Source organism: Rhinolophus hipposideros (assembly GCF_964194185.1).
Source record: "Rhinolophus hipposideros genome assembly, chromosome: 6".
Classification (NCBI taxonomy): domain Eukaryota; kingdom Metazoa; phylum Chordata; class Mammalia; order Chiroptera; family Rhinolophidae; genus Rhinolophus; species Rhinolophus hipposideros.
Genome location: NC_138052.1, coordinates 43,186,135 through 43,212,007, shown reverse-complemented (window position 1 = coordinate 43,212,007; position 25,873 = coordinate 43,186,135). Strand labels below are relative to the sequence as shown.

The 25,873-nt window shown below is 34.7% G+C and overlaps 1 protein-coding gene across 4 annotated transcripts in view; it reads right to left on the bottom strand.

Annotated features, from left to right (window-relative positions):
• Nucleotides 1–266: 266 nt before the first annotated feature.
• Nucleotides 267–25,873, bottom strand: part of LOC308499294 (sodium channel protein type 2 subunit alpha) — a 134,520-nt gene continuing 108,913 nt past the window's right edge. For all 4 annotated transcript variants that reach the window (XM_081052431.1, XM_081052434.1, XM_081052432.1 and 1 more), the window contains exons 19-27: nt 23,492–23,646; nt 21,698–21,871; nt 18,111–18,233; nt 14,940–15,221; nt 13,497–13,550; nt 10,495–10,632; nt 10,028–10,132; nt 5,443–5,713; nt 267–3,927 (exon numbers count right to left, since the gene is read on the bottom strand). In XM_081052431.1, the coding sequence (XP_080908557.1) occupies nt 2,732–3,927; nt 5,443–5,713; nt 10,028–10,132; nt 10,495–10,632; nt 13,497–13,550; nt 14,940–15,221; nt 18,111–18,233; nt 21,698–21,871; nt 23,492–23,646 (2,498 nt within the window). In that variant the 3' untranslated portion in view covers nt 267–2,731. The remainder of the gene's footprint in view (nt 3,928–5,442; nt 5,714–10,027; nt 10,133–10,494; nt 10,633–13,496; nt 13,551–14,939; nt 15,222–18,110; nt 18,234–21,697; nt 21,872–23,491; nt 23,647–25,873) is intronic.

The window sequence follows — 25,873 nt, the reverse complement described above, 5'->3', positions numbered from 1 at the left end:
GGTTATGTGAACTTTCTATAGTGACAAGAGATTACTGGGGATCTAAGTGCACAAATCTCTTAGCTCCACATAGCCAGGACATTTGGTGAACAGAAAAGACACGAGAATATCCTGAATGAAAAATACTGAGAACCCAAGGAAGGGATAGACAACTATATAGAAGAGTAGATCAAGAATACATAGGGAAGGAACGAAAATGAAAATGAGAAAAACAAAACTAAAGAAAACAGTAGGTAGACGTGTAGGAAAGGATGCACAACTTAAAATGTCAGTCAATTTTTTATTAATTTTTGTAACTTTCCACTACTCTACCCAACACCATATCAAGGTTTTTGGCCAATAATAAAACTAGATATCCAGTACACTCTTCTTAATTAATTTCCATTCCATGAAAAAATTTAAAGATGAATTATTATATTTCATGTGTATTCCTTACATTTATTTTTTTCTCTGATAGATCATTTTTACATGACAGAAATTTACCTTTAAGTGGCATTTCAAAGATAGAAACAAAGACAGAACAATTAGATACAAAAACAAAAGCAAAACCTTTATTCTTGTGGCTCGATTGTAATGTGGTTTACCGTTCTTTATGGTAATAGCATTTTCCTGCATGCATTTCACCAACACACTACAAGTCAATAGCTTTAGTATAAATAATCTATGTTTAATGTTGCTTGTGAAAGAAACACAAAATGTTTTGCTGTAACTGGTAATATAATTTCACTACCTGACTTTGTGGGGGGAAAAAAGAGCTTAGATCCCATATCATAGCTGATACAGTTCTAATGCCATATGGGTCAGTAAGAATAAGATCTATCTGTAGAAACAAACACTGGAGAAGACTGATGGTTTTCTCACTATGAAGACTAGGTGGAAACATCTGATTCAAGCAAAGCCAAGAGTATCAACTGATCTTTCCTTAAGCTGCTTCTGATGATAAGGCTTTACTATCTGAAAGCAAATAAACGTCGGGCTCAATCTGAGATTTGTTTCACATTGAAATGTGTGCAAAATTTACAGTACTAATAAAAAAGCAGAAATCTACACTGCATCTTAGTCTTTGTTTCTTATTTTGTGAAGTGCTTTCATTTAAAAGTGCTAGGAATAGAAACTAACAATAGTGACTGTGACATCAACCTGAAGATACTTTTAATTTCTCATTTTATGTACAAAAGGCTGAAAAAGAAAATAAAATGAACTTTTTACATTATTTATATTTTCTTAGAAAACTCTAACCGTATTATTTTCAACAGATTTAAGCAGCTTGCAACATGTTTGTACAGTTGGGCTTTTTAACCATAGAGTGTTCAATTAAGATTGGAAGAATAAAAAGCAAGAAGCTCTTCTTTGCTGCAACCTATTGCTCGATGACATGAAGGATGAGGTCTTGGTAGAACAATTGGTTTCACTTCACCATTGACATATGGCTTCTCATATCAGACTTCTGAACAGTGAAAGGAGAAGGATACAGCAGCATAGGCGAGATAAACATGCAGCAGTGACAGCTTCAAACTATAATGAAACCAATTACATCATATTACCTGTTGAAAGCTTGCAAACTATACGTACTGTGGTACATATTTGATGCAATAAATACTGTGCTTAAGTCATCATTTTTGTTTGCTCAAACATGCACCACTGAGTAAAATTACTATTTACAAAGCAGACTTTTATTTTTTAAATTGACATATACTGTATCAGCCTTACCAAGAGCAGAAGATGGCTAAACAATACTGCAGAAAAAAGCAGAATCAACTTCATAAAGTGGTTGTGGGGGATGCTTTTTGGTCAATTCAGGTTCTTAGAAATGACTGATAGAGGATTTTTATTTTATGCCAAAGGACACTTATCAAACATGTTATAGTCATGCTGTGGGACTCTGAATGACTGTGTAATGGTGTGTGTGTGTGTACATATATATGTATACACACGCACATATACATATATACATATATACATGTACATATAATGAATTATGTAAAAATAAAATAATTCTTTAATGTTTGTGAATTCTATGGAACATTTACAGGCACATTAAAAATTTTGTGGATGAGACACCTTAAAAACATGAATAGCTATTTAAGCACCTCAAAAATCTAAAAACATCCTGAAACAAGAAGTAAACTCTTTTGTGATATGATTTTTTTAAATGTATGAATAAGTGCAGCATGCCTTCATTTAAAATATATCCGGTTATACAATAGAGGAATGTAATTATTCCTTACTTTTAATCCCTCTCCCTAAACATAAACCCATTTACAAAAATAGTCACATATAATAGTAAACAACCTGTGAATTAAAACAAAAAGTGATAAATTCGCAGCATACATTTTGTAAAAATATGGCAGATGTGGCAGTTAAACATAAACAGTGGTGACAATTACTATTATCAAGTGTCACATATCAAATTTACATAAAAATTTTACTCCCCTCCCCCTTTTAAATTGGTTCCTATAGTCTGCGTAGCCATTACCTCTCTGCTCTTCAGCAGTGTCAGCTGGTTGTGAAAACAAAAACCTCCTGTCAATGCTGTTTTTTTCTGGTTTATTGAGTCCCAGGTTGCTGACCAGAGGTCTCTGTCTTGTTATAGGCACTGACCTTAAGTATACATTTGTAAAAACAGTCAGTTTGGCATAGACCTCCTGTGGAAATCCGGTTGACACTAATACATCACCATCACAGGCTGTAAACAATAGATCACAAAATGAAATATTCTTTGTTTCTTTTTTTACTTTTTACTTTCCCTGACATCTTTCCCTTTGTCTTCCTTTTCTGATTTGTCTTTTTCAAATTTTTCTTTTTCCGGTTTGGTCACACTATCATACGAAGGTGGAGAAGTGGTGGAAGGAGTCACATCAGTTTTCTCTGGCGTTGAGTTCTCGTTTAGTTTATCAATGAGGGCATCTTCTTTGATAGGTGTTCCATCAACTTCTTTCCCTTTGTCCTTTTTATATAGAGAGGAAACCTTTTTAACTTTTTGCTTCAAGAGGTAGCGTCTATAAGCCCTCTGGATAACAACAGCAGACACTTCCTCCTGTTTGCGTTTCAAAGTGGTTGTGATGGGCTCATAGGAGACCTTGGAGGGGTTCGACGCCATGAACCTGTCTTCCATCTGTATTCGAAGGGCATCCATCTCTCCACTCTCACCCAAAACACGCTTTGTAAAGGCAAATAAAATGTCGAGGCAGTGGATCCGGTCCCCACTGACCATGGGCAGATCCATGGCGATGAGCTGGACTTTGTTTGGTTTTGCTATGAGAAGAGGAGGATCCAGGGCAGCTGCAAAATCAGAGAGCTTGGAGAACTCTATAAACTGGGTGGCATCGGGATCAAACTTCTCCCAAACCTCGTAGAACATCTCAAAGTCATCCTCACTCAGGGGCTCTGCACTTTCTTCAGTAGCAACACTGAAGTTCTCCAGGATGACGGCGATGTACATGTTCACCACAACCAGAAATGATATGATGATGTAACTGACAAAAAAGAAAATCCCGACAGATGGGTTCCCACAGTCTCCTTTAACTGAGCTTCCAGGGTGATCTTTCTCAGGGTCGCAGTCAGGAGGTCCACTGTTGAGAATAGGTGCCAACAAACCATCCCAGCCAGCAGAGGTGGTAATCTGGAACAGGCAGATCATGCTGTTGCCAAAGGTTTCAAAGTTGAACATGTCATCAATTCCGACTTCCCTCTTAACATAGGCAAAGTTGGACATTCCAAAGATGGCGTAGATGAACATGACCAGGAAGAGCAGGAGGCCGATGTTAAACAACGCAGGAAGGGACATCATCAGCGCAAAGAGCAGCGTGCGGATCCCCTTGGCCCCTTTGATCAGACGTAGGATTCGGCCAATCCTGGCCAGACGGATCACTCGGAACAAGGTAGGGGACACAAAATATTTTTCTATCAGCTCAGCCAGAAACATGCCTGTGGAAAACAACAACAAACATAGTATTACATTTAGTAGCAGCAAATGACAATTTACGTTGCTAAGATAAACACTAGCTAGTTTTACAAAATGTGGCTGTAAGGATTGCGTGTATATACATATATGTACATATACATTTATATATATACATACACAAATACGCAATATTTGTTCAGCAAAATGAAAGTGGCATGTTTGGTGTTCCAACATTAACACCTTTTAACTAACTGACGGTATTAATAGCCATTTTTTCTAATTCAAGAAAAACATCTATCAAAAGAAAGACTCCACCACTGAAGGTCTAAAGATGTCACAAAGTATACGGCAGCCAAACACAGAAATGGATTTATATTTCTAAAATACTAGTGCCGGTATTCACCTAAGAACTAATGGATAAAGCATGTGGTTTTGAATTGGAAAGACAAGAGTTCTCATTCTTCTGAGATGCCTGTGGTCTGTTTTATTTGGGAGGTGATAGACTGATTTACAAGGAAGAATTTGGGCTTTGGAAACAGACATACTTTGGGACTGAATTCTGGCCCTTGACTTTATGTATCACTCAATGATTTTGTTGTTTTTAAACTTAACATTTACTGAGTCTTTTCTTTGTGCTAGGAACAGTGCTACGTGCATTTACATACATAATCTCATTTAATCCTCACAACAATACTTTACAGAAATATTACTTGGAAAACCAGGAATTGGAGAGGTGAGGTAACCTGCCATGGGTCACAGAGTTGGTAAGTAGTAGAAATACGGCAGTCCCAGGCCAGGTCTGTATGACTCCTAGGGTTCTCATCGTTTAATCACTGTATTACTACCAAATAGCACTTGTGTGAGGATTAAATGGAATGGCATATTGTTTCAAAGTTCTATTTCACCAGAGAAAGTATATAAATAGCTCAATGCTATGTTTCTCTCGATGTGTATGTTCTCTTTCCTCAAATAGGCAGAACCTTGTCTTAAATCTTATATAAATGCTTAATATATACTAATGACAATGAATCTGCTTTGAATTTTGGAACAAATGTCTATATCTGAAGAATACTACAAACCACCGAAAACTATCTGAACTCAAAGATAGGATGAAGCTCATATGCATGTATATACATATAAACACACATATGCACTATTCCAATTATCAAGGAGATCTCATTTATGGACTGTTTGACTACTTTCAGTGATTTATATGTGTATGTGTGTATTAATTGTTTATTCTAAGCAATACTTGGCCCTACGAGAGTAGTGTGACCGAGTATAGGAGTATTAGGCCAAAGTTGCAGTTACTGTCTTTTAAAATAAGACGATGAAAGCTGAAAAATATAGATTCTTTTTTTTTACACATCACTTCATGCAGACATGTAATTAGAGATATGAAAAGCTGAAGAATGGACTGTTAAGACTTTTATTTGAAATTTCTGTATGTATGAAGATGATAGTGAAGAACGCTTTCAAAGTTTTAAAACACAAATTATTACTACTAACTTCCTTAATTGAGTGAAATCACTTCTTACCTACAATGGAGAGAATGACCACCACAAAATCAAAAATATTCCATCCGATGGTGAAATAGTAATAACGAAGAGAGATTAATTTCAGCACACATTCTCCAGTGAACAGAACAATAAACACCAGATTAATCCAGTACAGAATGTTTGTCATTTCTTGACTCTGGTCGTCAGTTTCCACCATCATGGTGACCATGTTGAGGCAGATGAGGATCATAATGCTGATATCAAAGACTTGTTTGGTTACAAAATCAAAGACCATTCCTTGGAATTTGTTCTAGATCAAACAATATGTAAAAGTTCATTTAGAAAGGGGGAAAATAATCAAGTTCAACTCATCTGATTTTAATACAGCAATATGAAAATGCAGCTTTTGTAAAAACATCATGTTTATCTTGCACTTGGAAGAAAATTTGGTATGTTGGAAGATCCGACTCTTTTCAAATGTATTAGTTTTATTTATACTGTTCATGATACCGATTTTATAAACTGACTTTATGTTAAGAATTACTTATGTTCTCATTGCTCAGAACATCATCATGTGTATGATGGACAGTCAGTCAATATTTGCCACTGCAATAAATCTTTGATATCCCATGGGTTGGGGGTAGGTATCAAAATTAACTTTGAAGAATTAATAAATAAATAATTCTCCAGCTTTTCCTGTCTTTATTTCTACTGATTGCCTTTATATTATCAGCTCAAAGCCATAGCATCTTAAGTTTCACTGTAAGGTTTAACTGAGAAGATGTTTTAAAAATTATAGGTCAAGAAAAAGAACATCAGTGGAACAGCTGGTGAAATCCAATTAAGTTCTGTATTTTATTTAATGGTATTGTACCAACATTAATTTCTTAGTTTTGATAACTGATCAATCATTATGTAAGATGTTAAAAAAAGGGAAAGCTAAGTGAAGATTATATGGGATAACTCTTCTGTAAGAATAAAATTATCTTTAAAAAGTTACAGTTCACAATTCAGATATTTCACCTTTCCCCTATTTAATTTGGACGTTGTTTCCAAGCACTGCATGGCCTTATGTCTTGTTTATGAAGTTAAGTCCTCATCTTGTAAACCAGTTTTGCTAATTGGACCATGCTTTGTTCTTTTTTGCCTCTATCTGCTTCGTATTTCAGGCTCTCTAGGGCATGAACCTTGACTAAGGTTCATTTGATAGGCTGTCTTCTCTACCTTCTCAACTAGAACGACTGATTCTGCTGCCTATACACGTCATAGTCTGCTTTCCCAGACACTTTCATAGGACTGGATTTCTATGCCTCGCCCTGGTTAGAGGCATCCATTACTCCCTATTGAAATTCTTGGACATCAAACATCACTCATTTGTCATATTTTACTCTTTGAATACTTGACCTGCTGGATTGGACTTCTCTTGCTTCATCTGGGTTTGTCCTTCCTGGACTCCTTCAACCTAATAAATGCATTTAATTACAGTTCCAAATCCTTCCTTCTTGTTTACTGCAGTTTCCTTTTCCAAGTCTGGTTATGTTCCTCTTATGTTTATTTTTCTGATATTTCCTAACACTCTTCTATCAAATCTTTTTATCTTGTTTATTGGTCTCCTCTGAAACTGACTTCCTTCACCCTTTCTCTGTCTGGTGAATTCTAACTCAGTTTTAACTTTTAAGCACTCTGTGCTCTTAGAAAACTTTGTGGTTACATTTGTCATAAAATTGATGACACTGTATTGTAAATTATTTACTCTTATTTAATTTTAATTTTCACGTTTACTTATTTGGGGGTCTGCAAGGACAGAGCAGTGCCATTTTTCTCTCAAATATAGCACCTAGAATATAGGGGGCTCAAAATTGCTTAAAAGCAAAAACTTGGTGTTTATTTTCATATTAGCATGATCAATAAAAAGTACCTTTGGGTCCATGACCATATAGTTTCCACCCCTTCTTTTGATTGTCAAATTCCACAAACTAGTATCTCCAATTTTCTCTCCATTCATCTGCCTACTTTGTATCCTGCGTGACACCATTGTTCATTCAGTTGTGTAAGACAAAAACTCTGAAGTAATATTTGTTGTTTCCTTCTTCAACTCTCATATTCAATTTGCAGACAAGCCTTTTAATTCCATTCCTGTGATAGCTCACAAATCCATTCACTTTTATTTACCTCCACACCACTCTGGTTCAGGCTACTTACCATCTCTGAAATAGCCCCCAAACAAGTCTACAATGCAAAACCAGTGCCTTTCTCAATACTGGTTGAGTGTCTTCACAAAACTCAAACAGACCAGGTCCCCTTCAGTGGCTTCCTATTGCTCTAAGGACAAAGACAACTCTTGAGCATGGATAACGAAGCCCAGAAAAGTCTGGCTCATCCTAATCTCATCATTCTCAATGTGACTCAAAAGAATCCCTGCACTCTGCATCCCAGCCTCACTGGCCTTCCTATTTCAGGGCCATGTGCATCCCTCTTCTCTTAAAGGGCTTTTCTCTTTCCACTTTGGCTATTGATACTTTCTTATTCTTCATCAGTCCTGAGCTTATGCATCACTTCAATGAATCCTTCCCTAATTTCCTTATTAATCAGCTCTCTCTCTCTCTCTCTCTCTCTCTCTCTCTCTCTCTCTCATCAGTTCTCACAGCCAAGTGTGTTCTTTGTTTCTTTCTTGGATATTTCTATTTGTTGGTGTGACTATTGGATTACAATTTGCTGCACCAAATAGACTCTATGTTGTTCAATATTCAATTCCAAATGCTTAGCATGACTGAATGGGTGGATTTTGAATGAATGAATGAATGAATGAATGAATGAATGAATGGGTGGATTTTACAAGATCATTTCCTAATTTTCCAAATTGTCATCAATAATATTCTAGGTAAATGCACTGATCTCTTCCCATGCACCCCTACCCCTAAATCTATGTCATTTGATATAAATAAAGAGCCTCTTTTCTTTTTGAAATTTTCTCAGTCATATATCTCACTATATGTACTGCCTTATTGATCAATCTCATTCCTTCGTTGGTTTACCTCTTCCTGTAATGGTGAAGTGCTCAAGGCTTCACGCTTAGCACTTTTGTTTTTCTCTATTCTAATTATCTTTCAAAGAGCTCAATTGAGTTGTGTCTGACAACTCTAAAATACTTATCTCAGTCTGACACTTCAGAGGACTTAAATCTGTATTTCCAAATACATTCATCAGACTTTCATTTATATTAGTGGAACCATACATGAAACTCCACAACACATCAGCTGTTTTAGATTCTTCATTATCTACATGTCTTCCTTCTTTTCCTATATTTTATAGCTTTCTCATCCCACTGAATCTTCTTGTTGGCTCATTTATCTCCTGTGTTTTAGTCCTATTGGCATGATCCCACATTATGGACTCATCTTCTTAATCTAACACCCAGTGTTATTTTGTCTCTAACATCTTCTCATACCAATGTCTAAAAATCTTTTTTTTTTTCACATTACCATGTTGTTCTTTTAACTATATTGCACTTGTATTGTTGAATTGAGATCAATTTCTTTAGACTCATAATGGTAACCTTGACTCATTTAACCCAGAAAAATCTGTGTTTACTTTTCACTTATTCAAATGTGTCACTATTCTCAACTAAAATATTTATTTTCATGGCTTTGGAACATACATTTTCTCATAGATAGAATGTACTCTGCTTTCCTTCCCACCCATTCAAACTGTATTATTTCTCAAAGACTAGGTTCAAACTGTACATTCCTTATGTCTTATCCAACATAGCTACCTACTTTCTTTGAGCTTTTGGCTTACAAAATATTATTACTAATCTATTCATAGGGTCTCAACTCCTGGGGAAGCCTGGATTGACTGGCCCCACGTGTACCTTAAGGGAGGAGTGATGAGACAATACCTGAGGCATTCCTTCAGGCATGATGGAAGAGCTCAGGGACTTTTCCTGACAATAATTCCCTGAGGCAACTAAACAGACAGCAGCAACTGGCATATATACAATTGGAATAACCATAAAAAGTCATAAAAAGAATCATGTTATCTGATTTAGGGGCAAGATGCTTGGGGGGAAATATGAGGGTTTTTTAACACCCCCACCCCAAAAACCCCAAAAAGCAAAACCTGTTAATTGTTTCATTAATGATCCCATTCAATCTACAGAGTTGGACAGAAAATGGGGCATATCTGAGAGGTACCAATTATCCCAATTGGTCCCCACTACATCTGAGAATATTCAATAATTCAACATATATATGTATGGATGTGTTTTCCTCTTTACATTATTAGAAGCTCCTCAATGACATCAAGCCTATGTAATACTACTGGCATATAAGTCTGAAATATATATATATATATATATATACATATATATATATATATATGTATATATATATATATATGTATATATATATATGTGTATATATATGTGTGTATATATATATTCTACTTGAAATACATATTGAATATATAAAATACATATGCTTAGACTATTTAGTCTAGCTAGTCACATTTGTTAAGGTAACACTTTGTTTTGCAAATTCACAAAAATACTAGTATCTAGCAAATTGGGTTGTGAAAGTGATAGATAATATAGTTTTTACTGGTGATGAAAGTATGTTATTCTTACAGCAGGTCGAGGTATGGGTTTTTGTGGTTTCTTCGAACCCAGTTTTTTCATTGCATTATAGTATTTCTTCTGTTCTTCTGTCATAAAAATGTCTTGACCTCCAAAGTAAAGAAATGAAAATAAAACATGTTAAAATCACGTTCTTTGCTAGCTACAAAATCCTCCTTAGTAGTTGTGTGAAAATTGGCCCCACATTCTAAAGTTGTGAATTAATGTCTGTATTTATAGAGATGCATATATTCAACATATAAATTATGCCATATTAGTCAATCAGATTTCTATACTGGAAATATCAAAACATGCTCTCTGAATTATTAATTACTTAAAAACTGATAGCAGATTACATCTCTCAAATTTTTGAATTTAATATTCTTTCTTTTTGGTGATTGCCTTTTGGAGTCACAAGGAAACAGTATGACATGTTCAGTTCACATTTTAGAGCAAAAATGGAGTTTTAGTATACTTATCTTCTTTTTCTGTTGGTTGAAGTTATCTATGATGACACCAATGAAAAGATTCAGAGTAAAGAATGAACCAAAAATAATAAAGATGACAAAATAAAGATACATGTACAGATTGTCTTCATACTTGGGTTGTAATTCTACCTACAAAAAATATGAAGAATGATAACTATTAGACCTAATACTTGTTTCATAAACAGAACATCAGTGGATTTGCAATTCTCAAAGCATGTCTCAATCACTGGGAATAAAACTAATTTCACCCAATAAATATGTAGATTGTGAATGCAATTTACAAGCACCCTAACAGGGCATGCAAAGTGAGGATTTTCTCTTCCTATAGAAGAGATGTTCGAGTCAATCTATTCTATATTAAAATATTTAAAAGTTACTCTCTGACTTAGTTTCCTCGTCTGTAAAACGGAAATAATGAAACCTAAACCTCACATGGTAGTTGGGTAGTAATAAATATATTACTATATGAAAAGAACTTAAAACAGTGCTTGGCCAATACTAATAGCTAACTGTAAAGGTGTGAATTCTATTACACATTTCTTCTGATAGGTCAGAACCATTGTATGTGTGGACAGTATAGCAGCAGGATCTTTCCATTCTCAGTATGCGTCTAGATTCATCCTACTAAGTAGGCCTTAGGCACTGGTTCTCTAACAATGATACCCTCTTTTGTCCAGCACACTTTTGATTAAAAAAAAAAAGGTATGATGGTTTGTGCTTTGGTTGTAATCTATTTGTCAGGTCTCACATGATATTGTTCAAATCAGCACAACCAGTAACAGGAGGTAATGGATACAGGTAATGACTCATTGTGTTGTGATATCAATTTAGAGAGTAATGGCCAACATGACATTTTTCTTTTTTTTAAAGGAGGAAGCAGTTCACAGTGGCCCATGTGGGGATTGAACAACCGGCAACCATGGTGTGATCACACTCTAACCAACTGAGCTAACCGGTGTCCCACGACATTTTTTTCCCCAAATGAAATAGGGTAAAATAGAAAATACCAGAAATATTATAAAAATGCTGTTCTTGATGAGACTTTCATTTCATTTATTGTGTGTGTAGTAATGATATTTTAAACGTTTTAAAATTAAATACAATACGTACACAAAAGTGCACAGCATGTAAGTGTAAAATGTAATAAATTGTTATAAAGTGAATTTCACAACCCAGGACATTGCCAGGCCCTTAGGAAACCTTGGAGCTTCTTTCCCAAATAGAAATTTCACCATTCCTGCGAGGTGTGATCATTATCCTCACTTTTATGATAATTATTTTTTTTGCTTTTTCTTTGGAGTTAACACCAAAGTTAAGTATTTTTGAGCAATAGGTTAATTATGTCTACACTTTCTCTAGTAGATACATTTGTTACAACTCTATTATATTTTTACGATTCATCCACATTGTTGTGTATACTATATTCATATACAATTTTCATCATTGTATAAAACTCAATTATTTGTCTATTTCTTCTACTTTTGATCTGTTTCCAGTTTTTTGTTAAGGGAAAAAAAAATAGTTCATTCTTGTACATTGATTCTCCTACAAATGCACAAATTTCTGTAGGATATAGCTAAAAATGGAATTGCAGGGTTAAAGAAAAGCTTGAACTTTATCAAATAATGTGATAATTCCTAGCTTTTTTAAGGAATTAGTTATCCACTTTTTTCCCCAATAGCAAGGTATAGGAGTTTTTATTCCTGTTTATCCTTCGCAGCAGTTGGTATTGTCAAACTTTTTAATATTGTAGGTGACATCTCATTTTGGTTTAAATTTGCATTTCTCTGTTGATTAATGAGAGAAAGAGTGAGCAACTTTTCATAATTTTTAGTGAGCAATTGGATTCCATCTTTTGTAAAGTGCTTGCATGACAAGGAGTTATGTAGCAGACAGTCTGTGCTAAGTTATTAAGAAAGAAACTGAAAGTAAGTTGCATATCCTGTAGGTCATTGACAAAGGTAGAGAGAACTTTAAATGAAGTTATCAATAGGTAGGGACTATTATAGAAAGTGGTTATGAGCCCATTGTTTTTGGTCAGAGTTCAAAAACATGTTCTACCATTTAACATGTTAAGCCTCTTTGCTTCCATGGTAAAATGGAACTAATATCAAATACATGCTAAGATTATTATTTGGGATTACATGAGATACTATAAAAAAGTCCTTAGCATAGTGAATGGTAAATAATAATACACTATTATTAATCTTCAAAAAAGTGAGATACCTTAAGTGGGATACCTGATGGTACTTATAGAGATACAATGCAGGGGTTTTAGCTCTTGAGCTCTCTGATTTTTACTAGGGAAAAAAAAACAAACCTCAGGAATTCTTTCTGAGTTACACCTAGTTATTGGTGCTGGGAAATAACATTTTGGGCTTAATTACTATGCTCTGGAAATATACCAGAAGCTAATCTCTTTTTTCCCCAAAATGTGATTTCCTCCCTCATTGTTGTACAATGAGAAATTAACAGAAACTGCACAAAAGTTTTCAAAAGTGCTGATGTGTATAAGATAGTTTGTGAAAGCCCCTTTCTTCTAACACAAAAATCTTACTTCCCAGAGAAAAACACAGTACTAAGTCTTTTGCTTGTTTTGCTTTCGGTTTGTTTTTTCCACCATTAGCTAGATCCTTTTTTATTACAAGGAAGATCAAAAGCTGAAGGAAATCTGTGAGAAATGAAAAACATGTCTGTGAAGGCTTCAGTGCACAAAATGGCCATAACTATCAGAGCCAAAAATAAAATGCCTCATTTTGCAAAAAACAGTCAACAATTCTTTAAGTGTCAGGTGCTATGCTAAATACTAGAAAATATGTTAAAAGATTCATAGTGAGTAGAGAAAAACATTAGGTTGAATATTTTATTTTTGTATTATAGGTGAGCTCTATAAATTGATCCATGGTTTTATTTTATTGACGATATCACTAAAATACAACCCTGGAAATATTTACTGGATCAAATTAAACAACTTTCCCTCTAAATAGACTTACATTTCGTGAATCAACAGCTGCATACATGATATCCATCCATCCCTTAAAAGTGGCCTGTAAAGAAGTCACATCATTTAATTTCTTTCCCCCCCACAAATTACAATATTAGAAAAACTAATTAAGTATCAGATTGATTGATCAAGATTCAGTCAAAACAGGCATATACAATAGCTTGGGGTTAATACTGAAACACTTTGGGCAAAGTTTTATAATATGTGCTTTGAAAATACTTCAACGTTATATTCTTGTGTAACAATTTTATATGTATCTTTCACATCTATAATTAAATCAATATGCTATCATAAGCAATATGCTATCATAAAACCAATTAACAACATTTGACTCTGATGTATCTATACTATAACATGAAATTTGATGAAATAATTTCATGTATGTAGTACTAGCATCAGACAAGTTTAAAAACATGGTGCAAGGTTTGACCATAATGCTTCCTTTCCTATGTATTCTTTTCTAAATGGTATTATCACCAATCACAAATCGTGATGTTTTGTTCTTGAAATTCTCTTTAATATTGATGAATATACTATATATTTTGAGGCAGTATTAAATAAGAAGAAGCAGATTCCTAATCTGAAAACAAACATTACATTCAACTGCAATTTACTCTTTTAAATATTTGTGTTTTTTAGTGTGGACACATTAGGTTGGTGCAAAAGTAATTGTGGTTTAAAAGGTTAAAAATAATTGCAAAAACCACAATTACTTTTGCACCAATGTAATAGTAACCTGAGAACAAAAGTCTTGTACACTTTTTACAGTTCCTTAGTGTCACAGGATCTGCTTCTATCATATTCATATAGTTTTTTGGGTATTGCGTGGGTGGATAATATCTGGGTACAGTGGTCTGTTGAGGAGTTGAATTAATTTTTATGAATGGATAGCAGATATAACAGACTGGATAGGAAGGTTTTTGTTTGCAAGAGAGCAATCTTCCAATCTGAAATTATTCAAGCAGCAGGCAGGAAGAGGGGAATAGAGTAGCAGTCTGTGCGAGAGGTGTAAGGAGTTTGGGTTATGTCAGGTTGGGTGCGTGGAGACTTCATGAGGGTACCTATACTCTCCAGTACCTGAGAAAGAGTACAGAAATCTACAACTCCTCCACACCTTTCCAACTCCACACTAAGGCCAATGCTTCTATTTTGCTCAGAGTAGAGATGGGGTGGGGTTGGGGGAACAATGGAAACCTAAATAGAAATCTCAGTCATAAAGGACTGGTGCTGGGGTCTAATGCATAGTCTGGGAGATTATAAACATTGCAGAGTTGTCCACTTTCAACACGAGAAAGAAAAGATAGTTCAGCAATGATTGAGGAAAAATCTAGGCAGATGGTCCTGAGGAAGTATGTATTTGTAAATACAGAGAAAGAAGAATATTAGATTCATTTTAATAATACATCACAGAGAATAATAAAGTGGCACTTACTACTTGAAGTAGAGAAAGATATCCAAGTCCTACATTATCGAAGTTTACTTTCACATTTTTCCATCTGGCAGTTTGATTGCTCTCTATGAGGGCTTTACATTCGCTGTAGTTGTTGACCACGCTAATGTCAAACATTTCTCCAGTGGTGTAGTTAATACAATGATAAAACTTGCCAGCAAAGAGATTTACTCCCATGATACTGAATATTAGCCAAAAGATCAGACAAACCAGAAGTACATTCATTATGGATGGAATGGCTCCTAAAAGAGCATTGACAACAACCTGGCACAAAAATGAGAAGGAAAAATAGGTGAAAAGTCAACAACAAATATTTACTTTACCTATTTTTAAACAGAATAAAAAGAACAACAGTCAAAAGATAGAAAGTATATCTGTTCTTAAAGTTAAATATTGGGCAGCAACTAGTCTTTGGTAGTTCTGACTAAAATTTTTAATTATACTAAGAATGGCATAAATCAAATTTTAAATTGTAGAGTGCTTTGTCAAGAGGTAAGGCCATACATGTAGTAAACGTTAATCAAATAATGAAACTAATTATAAATGCAAAGAATAATTAAGAGCACAAATAGTGACATGACAGAAGTAATGTCATCATGAGAATTTCACAATTTTTAATAATCATGTAAACCATGAAATTTACTATCCATAATTTGAGACTAAAAGACAACACTTGAGGGTGAATTTCTAGGGTGAAAGGGAACACTAATAATAACTATTCTGAGAAGCAAGTATAAGCCAGGACTCTCCTCCCAAGCAATGTAATGTAGAGTCATCTTGCAAATGAATGTCGGGAACAAAGTGATCGGAGTGTGGAGATTGAACATGTGATGAGGAGAAAGGGTTTGGAAGTCAGGTTTGGAAATGAATTCCAGTTCATATCACAAGTTAGCTGTGTGCTTTGGAGCAAGTTTTTTAACTTCTCTGGCTCTAAAGAGCCTCCTTTGTGGAATCCCTTTCAGAAGAAAATTCTCAAATTATAAAATGAGGTATTACAATAATCAGAGCACAGGCTTCGCTCAGAGCAGCTATATTTTCATAAAATATTACAAATTTGAGTACAAGGGTTTCATTTGGTGGCTTTGTCATTTCCAACTTTCTCAGTTAACCATGGCTTTTGAGAAACCTTTTTCAGAACATTTCTTAATTATCCCACAAGTAAATATGTAGCTAAGTATCTTGTTCTGTACAAGCACACCTAACCAACATCAGAAATAGACTTGTCAATGAATAGACATGTAAAATATAAGAAGTACATGCATTAGCCTTCCTGAAATCCGTTATGGGAATACAATATATACAAATATATACACACATATAAATATACTAATAACAGTATCTTATAGCAACGATACCAAAAGGGTACTTGACAAAAGGCACAATTCATCTTCAAATTAGCACCTGGAACTTGTTCAGTAAAGGATAATGTTTTAATATATTTTTTAAATGGAATAAAGTTTTAAATAATTTATTACCACGTTAAATTGCTATATTAGAAGTTCAACTGTCTTTGATAACTCAGAGGTACTTGACACTTCATTTTTAAGTTTACCACAAGGAATGCTCTACTATGCAAATGTGAGGAGACACTGGTTGATACAATTATAACTTTTTAAAAAAGTCAGATAGCAAAGAAATAATGCATGTGTTTTCCAAGGGAGTCGAATCTATGGAAGTACTAGGAATTTAGGTTCTTATATATGAAAACATGAAAATTATACTAATACTGAAAGTTTGATTCCATTTTTTTTTTTTTTTTTTTTTTTTTTTTTTATATATTTTATTTATTTTTTTGTTTTTTGTTGAGAGCCCACTGGCCCATGTGGGAATCGAACCCGCAGCCTTCGGAGTTGGGAGCACGGAGCTCTAACCCCCTGTGCCACCGGGCCAGCCCCTGATTCCATTTTTTAAAATAAAAATACTACTGCAAAAACAGTAATTTTACATTGGTAAAGTGAAAAGAACTTAAAGGCTAACAATACCTTTCTGTGCAACCATGTGCACACAAACACACGGGCAGACACACCTACACCCACCATTCTTTTCTGGTTATGTTTGCGACATTCACAGAAAGCCCTAAGTAACTATATTCAAATATCACAAAAAGCATCATTTTTTAAAAGTTCCTTTTAAAATAACTAAATCCACTGAGACAGGCATCATCATTTCCTCAATGCAGAGAGTATTTGGTCTCAGGTTTTGTGCCCCAGGGGATGACAAAGCACAGCACATAGTCCTCCCTGTTCCTTTGTACCACTATGGGGATAGAGCCCCAGAAAGCAGTTTCCAGGCTCTTGGCCTCATGTGAAAAGGTATTGGCTCAGGTAGTAAATGGCCATCAACTGTGATTGGATGGCCATCAGCTGTGGCTAGTTGGCTGACAGCTGTAACCACTGAGCCATTGGCTACTAACATAACTGCCGTGGTTACGCTAGCAGAAAATGGGCGCTAGCAAGAAGATGTTGGCTGACAAGAGCAGACTGCAGTTAGGACGGCGGGTTGCGGACAGTGTGGCTCCTGCTTCCTGTGTCTCCAACCCGGCCGCCAGCGAGAATATAGTGGTAAAACTCCCCTACCTATGGCTCCGTGGGTGTTCCTTTTTGGCCTCATCACATCCTGGGTTCTTATGTGGGGAGCGGGAGATGAGACCCCGCAGACCGCCCCGCATGACAACCACCTTTCTAAATGAGTGTTAGATTTCAACAGTTGACCTATCTCCTAGCCATCTCAGCTTGTGTTTGAAAGCTAAAAGGCCACCTTCGGACTTTGAAAGGCTCAAAACACACCATATAGAGCAATGAAGAAATGAGAAATGACTTGGTGGTCTTAAATTTCAGTGAGTGGGATTTTCTGCACATTTATAAGCGGAATGAACATAATTAATCTTGACTCACATGAGGAGTCTACACAACATGATAGAGATTTCCCATAGAGTGAAAAATCTACTTAGAAGCAATCACTCAGGCATTATATTCTGTGAATGTCTCCAACAGTGTTAAGTTTATGGATGTCTGACAAATATTACTAATGGATTGGTTACGTCACTATGAAGTAGAAGACACAAATTCTCCAAGGATTTGCCATTTTTAAAGTACAAAATGTCAGTCTGTTCTTAATTATAATTCCAACAAACTCTAAAGCATTTGGTCTTACCCTCATTCCTTCAAACCGGGATAAGGCTCTCAGTGGCCTCAGAGCTCTTAGTGTTCTGAGGGATTTGATGGCACCAAGTTCTGAGTAACCCAAGGCATTTGCAGTTAAGCTAACCAATGAGACCTATGCAGAAAAAGCAACACAATTTTCTTATTTAAAGATGAAAATACTTACACAGTTCAACCTTGCTCTAGGCAATAAACCAGTAGTATCAAAAACACCCAGAGGGCTTGTTGAAAACATAGATCCCTGTCAGAATCTGATTCAGCAGGTTTGGGGTGGGGCCTGAAAATTTGCATTTCTTCAAGTTCCCAGGTGAAGTCTAAAGATACTGATTTGTGAGCCACAGTTAGAGAACCACTGCTATAAACACATGAAAAAGAAACTATACATGTTCTCTTTTCAAGATTCTTAACAAGAACATTTTTTTCAAATTAAATGTCAAAGAAGAAAAAGAATTGACACAGACATGTAATCTTCATCTACAGATCTTTATCTGCAAAACTGTATCACTTCTCATATTATTTAGCAGGCCTGAAAGGGAATTAAAACTTAGTACAAGTAAACTATGCAAACCATTGCTGAATCTGAACATAAACACATTCAGAAAAATGTAGGCCTCTACACAGTGGCATTGCCTTTCTGTAAATTTTAGTGTGAGGGTGAAAACTCATTAATTAGATCAAATTAAAATAATTAACTCAAAGGAGCTGAGATTTTAGTATTTGCTAATTATAAATTGTAAGAAAAATGTTTTCTTTAATCATTTATACAGATGACTAATATAGTTGATAAAAGTTTTAAATTCTCAGCTAAAAAAGAAAAGTGTAACTGTCATAGATGGCACAAAAATGTCTGATTTCTTCTGAAAATACATAGAAAACTCATTAAACCTGTATAAGCTAAGAAAAGATATTTTCTTCTAAAGTACCCCGAATTTCAAAACCAGATAAATGAAAAATAGGTGTGTGATATACCATTTAAGAGTATGGTATTATTGGATACCTGAAAAAAACATATATTTTTAAGAAAAATAAATGAAACAAAATTTTTACAACAAAACTTGACTTATTCAAACTAATTTTGCACATATAATCTGAAATACTGAAACCTTTAAATTTAGAAAAAATTGAGGTATAAAAATTTATCTTAAGTGGTTTAGGTATTTTTCATAAAAATCTAAACTTTTAGGCTTTGTAAATCTCCTCTTCACAGACAACTGAAAAACAGTTACTGAATTATCACTTATTGTGCTTATTTTCTCATATAAAATATGAGGACCTATATTTCCTTACATTCTCTGAAGACAGAACCAAAAAGAGATAGGAAAATTAAAGGATAAATTAAAAGTTAGAATAAGAAAAAAATTCTGAACAAAGGCAGTATTTATTGGCTAATTAAAAGAAGTGGTAAAATATCCAATGTTATGTGACTTGTGTAGCTAAGTGTGCAAAAGAGATACATTTAGTACTTTTTGTCTTTCTGGAGCAATCTCCTAACTGGTCTTTTGGTCTCTAAATAATCCCCTTTTTATTCCATCAATATCACCTCCACAAAATTTCTTTCCCTGAAAGAGCAAGCTTCTCTTGTCACTTTACATAGATAATTTTCAATGGCTTCTTCTTTTCTAAATCATAGGTCTAAATCTCTTTGGATGGCATCTCATGGTCTTCAACCTCTTCTCCAACTTACCTTTCTTATCTTATCATCTCCATACAGAATGCTTTCCCTCTCTCTATGGCACTGTGCTTATCCTCTAGGTCTGCTTGTTTCTTGAACAGGCCCTGCAAGCATGCATACCTGTCACAGTGCTTTGGTGTCCCTCCCCTCATAGGTACCTGCTGACACTCTCATCCCTCAAACTCTAGCTCTCACACTGCACAGCCCTCATCAAGACTTTCCTCCGCCCTCATTGAAGTGAATATCACTTCTAGTACAGATGTCATCTTTTAGTTGTATACATATCTGTCCTCACTAGTCAACTGTAAGCTCCCATAGGCCCAGAAAAATGACATTCATATTAGTATCTTCAGTGACAAAATAATGCTCAATAAATATATTGATATAAAGCCAAGTATTGATTAGTTTAATATAATAGTTTTCTTCAATATTAAGAAGGTACATATGTCAGGTAATATAAACACCAGCTTCAAGACTAGATTTCTCTTAAAAATTTCTTTATATTCAGGTAGTGTTGATGTAATGCCTTTATTATTACATAGTTATATTAAATAATAGATATTTTTATTATAAATTTACCAATGTATCATAACCACATACAGACAATTTTTTTGAAAAAGTATCATCTATCTCATTATATGAATAAAAGAATTATTATAGTATTGGTATATTTCTCCATTGTTTGTAATGTCCAAACATAGGTGGTTTTAAGTATTAGCTGTTGTCTTATTTTATTGCCAGAAAACTGTTTGATGTAATTCTGCATGTAGCTTTCTTTATATGTTATATTTAACGTGGATTTGCTTTAAGCAGATTAGGGGAAAAAAAGATATCTTTCTCTCTTAAATTCAATGAATTCTCTTTATTCCTTATGAAAATTTCCCCTTCCATTTGGTGATTAGAAAGCTCATACTAGATTAAAAGTTACTTTTTTCACCTGAAACTGAAAAATAATTTTATCCAAGAACGGTCCATTTTTTTCTTTTGCTAAAATAATAGGTAAATTTACATATCAAAATATGCCTTTAATTGCCAACCAAGGAATTATTACAATCAACAGAATATTATCTTAAACACATTGTGCTTTCCTGAAAATTCCAGCGTCTTCCTCTTCTATGTTGATTGTGAGTATCATCCTGTCCCTTCCCCCATGTCCCTGTCCCCTCTCCCCATTGGCTCCCTTAGTCTTTTCTAGACAAAAAGGTCTTTCAGTTCTAGCCTATCCATTCTGAATGAATTACTAATTTAAAAAGCTTTTAAGAAGTAAATCACCAAACTAAATAAAAATTACTTAAATATTTTTTGTTCACTTATGATTTTATATTTGTGAATAAAAAGTGAGATTTTCCTCAAAATTCTCCCACAGGAATCAGGAAGTAACCTCATGTCCCATTTTTAAAAGCTTCTCATATTCTGGTAACCATCATACAAATCAAGAAGTGTCTCTTGCTATTAGACTTTCAAATTTCTTTTTAATTAGTCATCCATCTGTGGGACAAACACTTCTCAATAGTCTTTGGTGACAACAAAGACACTAATATCAAAGATGCCTGTGCAAAATTTAAATACAATTCTTATGTGAAATGTAAGAGTAACAAAGCAAAACTGCATTCATATATTATTTTGTATAACTTGGGATTTTAAATAGTAATTTGAAACTAAGTCAATAATTATAACAGCATTTGGCTGATTCATCTATGAAAGTACATGCATTTAAACTGTCCAAAAATATGGGTTGGGGCTTCTTCTCATTGGGAAAATGAGAATCATCATTTTTGTGTTTGGGCCCATGAAGACAGTAATTACCCAGTACCTCCCATGTGCCAGACCATAGTAGGACTAGCGTGAGGACTAGCATATAGCACCACAGGCCAACAGAATAATACAAGAAAGTGCAGAATACTCACATCAACGATCAGGAAATCGAGCCAGCACCAGGCATTGGTAAAATACATTTGAAAACCATACGCGACCCACTTGAGAAGCATTTCCAGGATGAATATATAAGTGAAAACTTTGTCAGCATATTCTAACATGGTTTTAATGGTTTTTCGCTGCTCAATATATATATCTTCAAAGGCCTGTAAGAGAAAACAATCCCATTAAATTTTATGATCATAAACTGTTTGTAATTGATAGCTTATTAGAAAAATGTGCTATAAGCCTCTTCTTACGTGCTTTGTGTTTCCCAGCCTGTATTTTACTTTATGGCTATTTGTATGCAAATGACTGCTGACTGGAGATTTCAGTCAACCAGTAAATTTAAATAATTTAAAAATGTTGGTATCAGTCAAAAGAGCTGCTTCTCTTTAGAACAGGAGGCAGAAAGTCATCTGCAAGTAGACCTCATTTGTGTAGTGGAGAATCATTGGAATGTATCCTTTCAGTAACGTAAACAATAAGGCAAGAAGCCCCTTTATCAGGGGGAAGGAAACTGGATTATAATTTCTCACTTTCTCCTCTCTCTCTCACATATGTGAAATCTGGGTGTGAGTGTGTGTGTGTGTGGAGGGGGATTGGGGGTGGGATGGGGAGTGTATGTCTGGAAGCTCCCTCTGCTATCATATTGCAGAGCTCTTTGGGAAGGGTTGGGGTACTCAGTTGCAGGAGCCCTTGGAACTTCTGGGATGAAAAGAGCATTTATTTAACTCAATCCCTTTACAGGAAATACTATCAGAATCACCTAGTGGTCTGGATTAACGACAAAGGAGAATTTTCTGTTTTGAAGAAAAGTGGCATCTGGGCTTGTGACCAGGGCTTAATACAAAGCCTAAAGGCTTTTCAGCTCAATTTATAGCTGAAGGTGGAAGCCCCTCAGAGACCAGCCATTGTCCCAGCATGTTGACGCACTTTGGTGAGCTCTGACTGGGTGTTACTTGACAACCAAGAGCTAATACAGCAAGGACACTTGTCACTGACAGGACTTCACAGTTCCCTTTCTATGTGGCACTTAAAACACAGGACTGATCCTCTTTGCTCTGACTACATGGCAGGATGTAGGATTCTTAGTCAAATCACAGGTGGGCTTAGAGGCTTCCAGATACCATGCAAAATCCTTGTATTGAAATCGACATAACAAACACTATTGACTAATTAAAAAATAAAAGAAATGCAACTATGTTTATATTACCAAATGGGAAAATGTTTTCATTATATTCTTCAATATTTTGACCAAATTGACCATTCTGTTGAATGAAATCAAACTTATTATTAAATAATAAGTTTGATTATAAATTATTATAAAATAAGTTTGTAATACATTCACTTTGCTACTAGTCAGTAATTATATTAGTCTATTATTTACCACTCACTATGATTGGCACTAGTGAATCAGCATAAGACAGCTGAGCTCCTTGCAGCAATGAAGTTTATGTTAAGCAGTTTGATATTTAGCTGATAATCCCATATCATGTCTACATAGTCAGTCTTAAAAATAACTGTCTCTGATGACTGAAAGTAAAAAAGAGGCTTCTTTAAATATTACAAAAACCATATTGTTCTGGGTTTGATTCAATCTGAGGCCTACTCCAGAACAATAAACATTGCTATTTCCTGAGCCTCTCACAACTGTACTAAAAACATCACACGATGTCTCACACCCTCACAAAAAACTTATTGTGGAAAACATGTAATAGGAAGTACATTGAAGGAAAAGCTAAAGGGTTTCAGGTACAGGTAAAGGAGCCGATCACGTCACCTACCAGTGCCCCACTGCTGAGCAGAATCATGAAGACAATGAAGGTTTCAAACCAGTTATGCTCCACTATTTTATAGCAAGTTTTTCTCAAGTTCCACCAGAGTTTTCCTTTGCCTTCTTCTATGCTTATCTGACAACACTTAAACTTCCGTACACAGTCTAAAATATGTCAAAGTAAATGAAGAAAAAAGTTACTCTTTGGTTATGTCATTTGTGTTGGTGGAAGATTCATCTACATTATTACCTGATACATTGTAAATGACTTTACTTTTTAAGATGGCTTCTACTTATAGAACCAGAAATCACTGATACGATTCTTAATCGTTCATTCGACAATTTTTTATGTTTATGGGACTATTACAATGGATTATATTACATTATAAAAACATTATAGAAAAACAGAGAGAAATTTAAAATCACCAAAAGTTGGTATTTCCCTCCTATTCTTATCCTATGAGTGTGATTTCATTCATATATGGACATTATGTATATTTGAATTCTTATTCGTTTACTTAACGGTATAATATAAACATTTCCTTTTTATTATAAGTAAATAGAATTTGAAAGTTTTCGCAATACTTCCCTAAATACGATTACCAGATTTAGCCACTATTCCACTATTACTTAATATTTATGTTGTTTTAACTCTGGCTGTTATCAGCAATAATGTAATAAAAACTTTTGTGTAATTTGTGGACTATTAGATCAAAGGCTCATCGACAAATATTTATTGACTACCTGCTGTATTCAAGAAGCTGTATTGGACAAATTGTAATACTAGAATGTGTAAAACATAGCTTTGTTCTAAAAATAATGTGCATTTTTAGCTGGAGATTTGCCCACAGATTTCATGGTTATAAATAAAGTATTGTGAGAGTTCATTGGCAGAGATTAACTTCTGATATTGAACCTTATGGAGGAAACGGATTTGAGGTTAGACTTTGAAGGGTGTGTAAGGGTCAGGTCTAGTACATGGAGTTCTGAAGGAATGGAGATATAATGATACAAGTAGAACTTGGTAATAAAATCTGGAAATCTATCTGGAAATTGCAGGATGGAGAGAATTAAAAGTTAAGACTAGGGATGGCTGGTTAGCTCAGTTGGTTAGAGCGTGGTGCTGGTAACACCAAGATTGCTGCCGGTTGGATCCCCACATGGGCCACTATGAGCTGCACCCTCCTTAAAAAACAAAACAAAACAAAACAAAAAAAGCCAAGACTAGAAGACTCTGAGAGCCAACCTGAACAAAGGATTTAAATGAGTCAGTTAGAAAATTTAAATTCTATGTGCTGTCTAATGGGGAAAACATTGAAGGATTTATTTGGGAGTTATGAAAATGTACCTGGTAAGAACACTGATTTAGAATTATTTATGCCTACTTAAGGAATTAGATGGATAGAAAAAGAAGATAGAAAAGAAGTTAAGAGTCTGCGAGATTCAGTCAGCATAACATTAAAGAAAGTAAAACCAAGGGGAATGATGGTGACAGTGGTCAGGAATCAGAAAATACTGCTGAGGTGATGGATCTGGAAGCACATACAACATGGGGCACTGAGGTGTGGGAGAGAGGAGTCAGGAGATAGGGTTTAGCCACAGCAGACGGCTCTTGTTCGGTGAATAGAAAAATGGAAACCTCATCTTGAAGGACAATAATATTTTACTGCGCAGATATTTATCAGATGATACTTTATGATGTGATCAACCAAATCATACCCTTTGTTTCATGAAAACTTAATGAAGTGCTATCAGATGTTATTAGTTTCTCAATTAAGAAATAACATGGAATAATTGTTGTTTTTTGAGGGCACAGCATTTTTCACACTTCTGTTTCCCAAAGTATCAAGAAGACTTACATGCCCTGAAAATATTTATTGAAATGAATTAAGTAAAACTGTAGTTTTTCTTTCCCCGTAATGAGGATAGGAGATGAAAAAACACTGTATAACCAGTGTTAGTGGGAATAATAAATGCCAAATTTGAGACACTGGCTTACCTCTCAGAGGGAAAGGAAGAGATTGGACAAGGAAGGGGCACAAAAGGGGCCAGATCTGTATGTATTTTATTCTTAAAGGAAAACTCTGAAGCAACTATGACAAACATATTCAAATTATTAAAGTTGGTTGGTGGGTATCTATGTATTATTCATTATAATTTTCTATAACGTTATGCTGGTGTATTTCATAAAAATTAAAAAAAAATTTGTAATAGACAAATGTTGATAGTATAATTATTATGATGCATATATTGTGACTCTAAAATAGGCTAATCGTCTGAGAAAAAGTAACAACTAATCATTTTTGTGATATACCACTTGAATGTTTTGGGCAGTCATAAATTTTTTCATAATCAAGTAACTGAACTGAGATATATGCAGATTTTTGAAGGA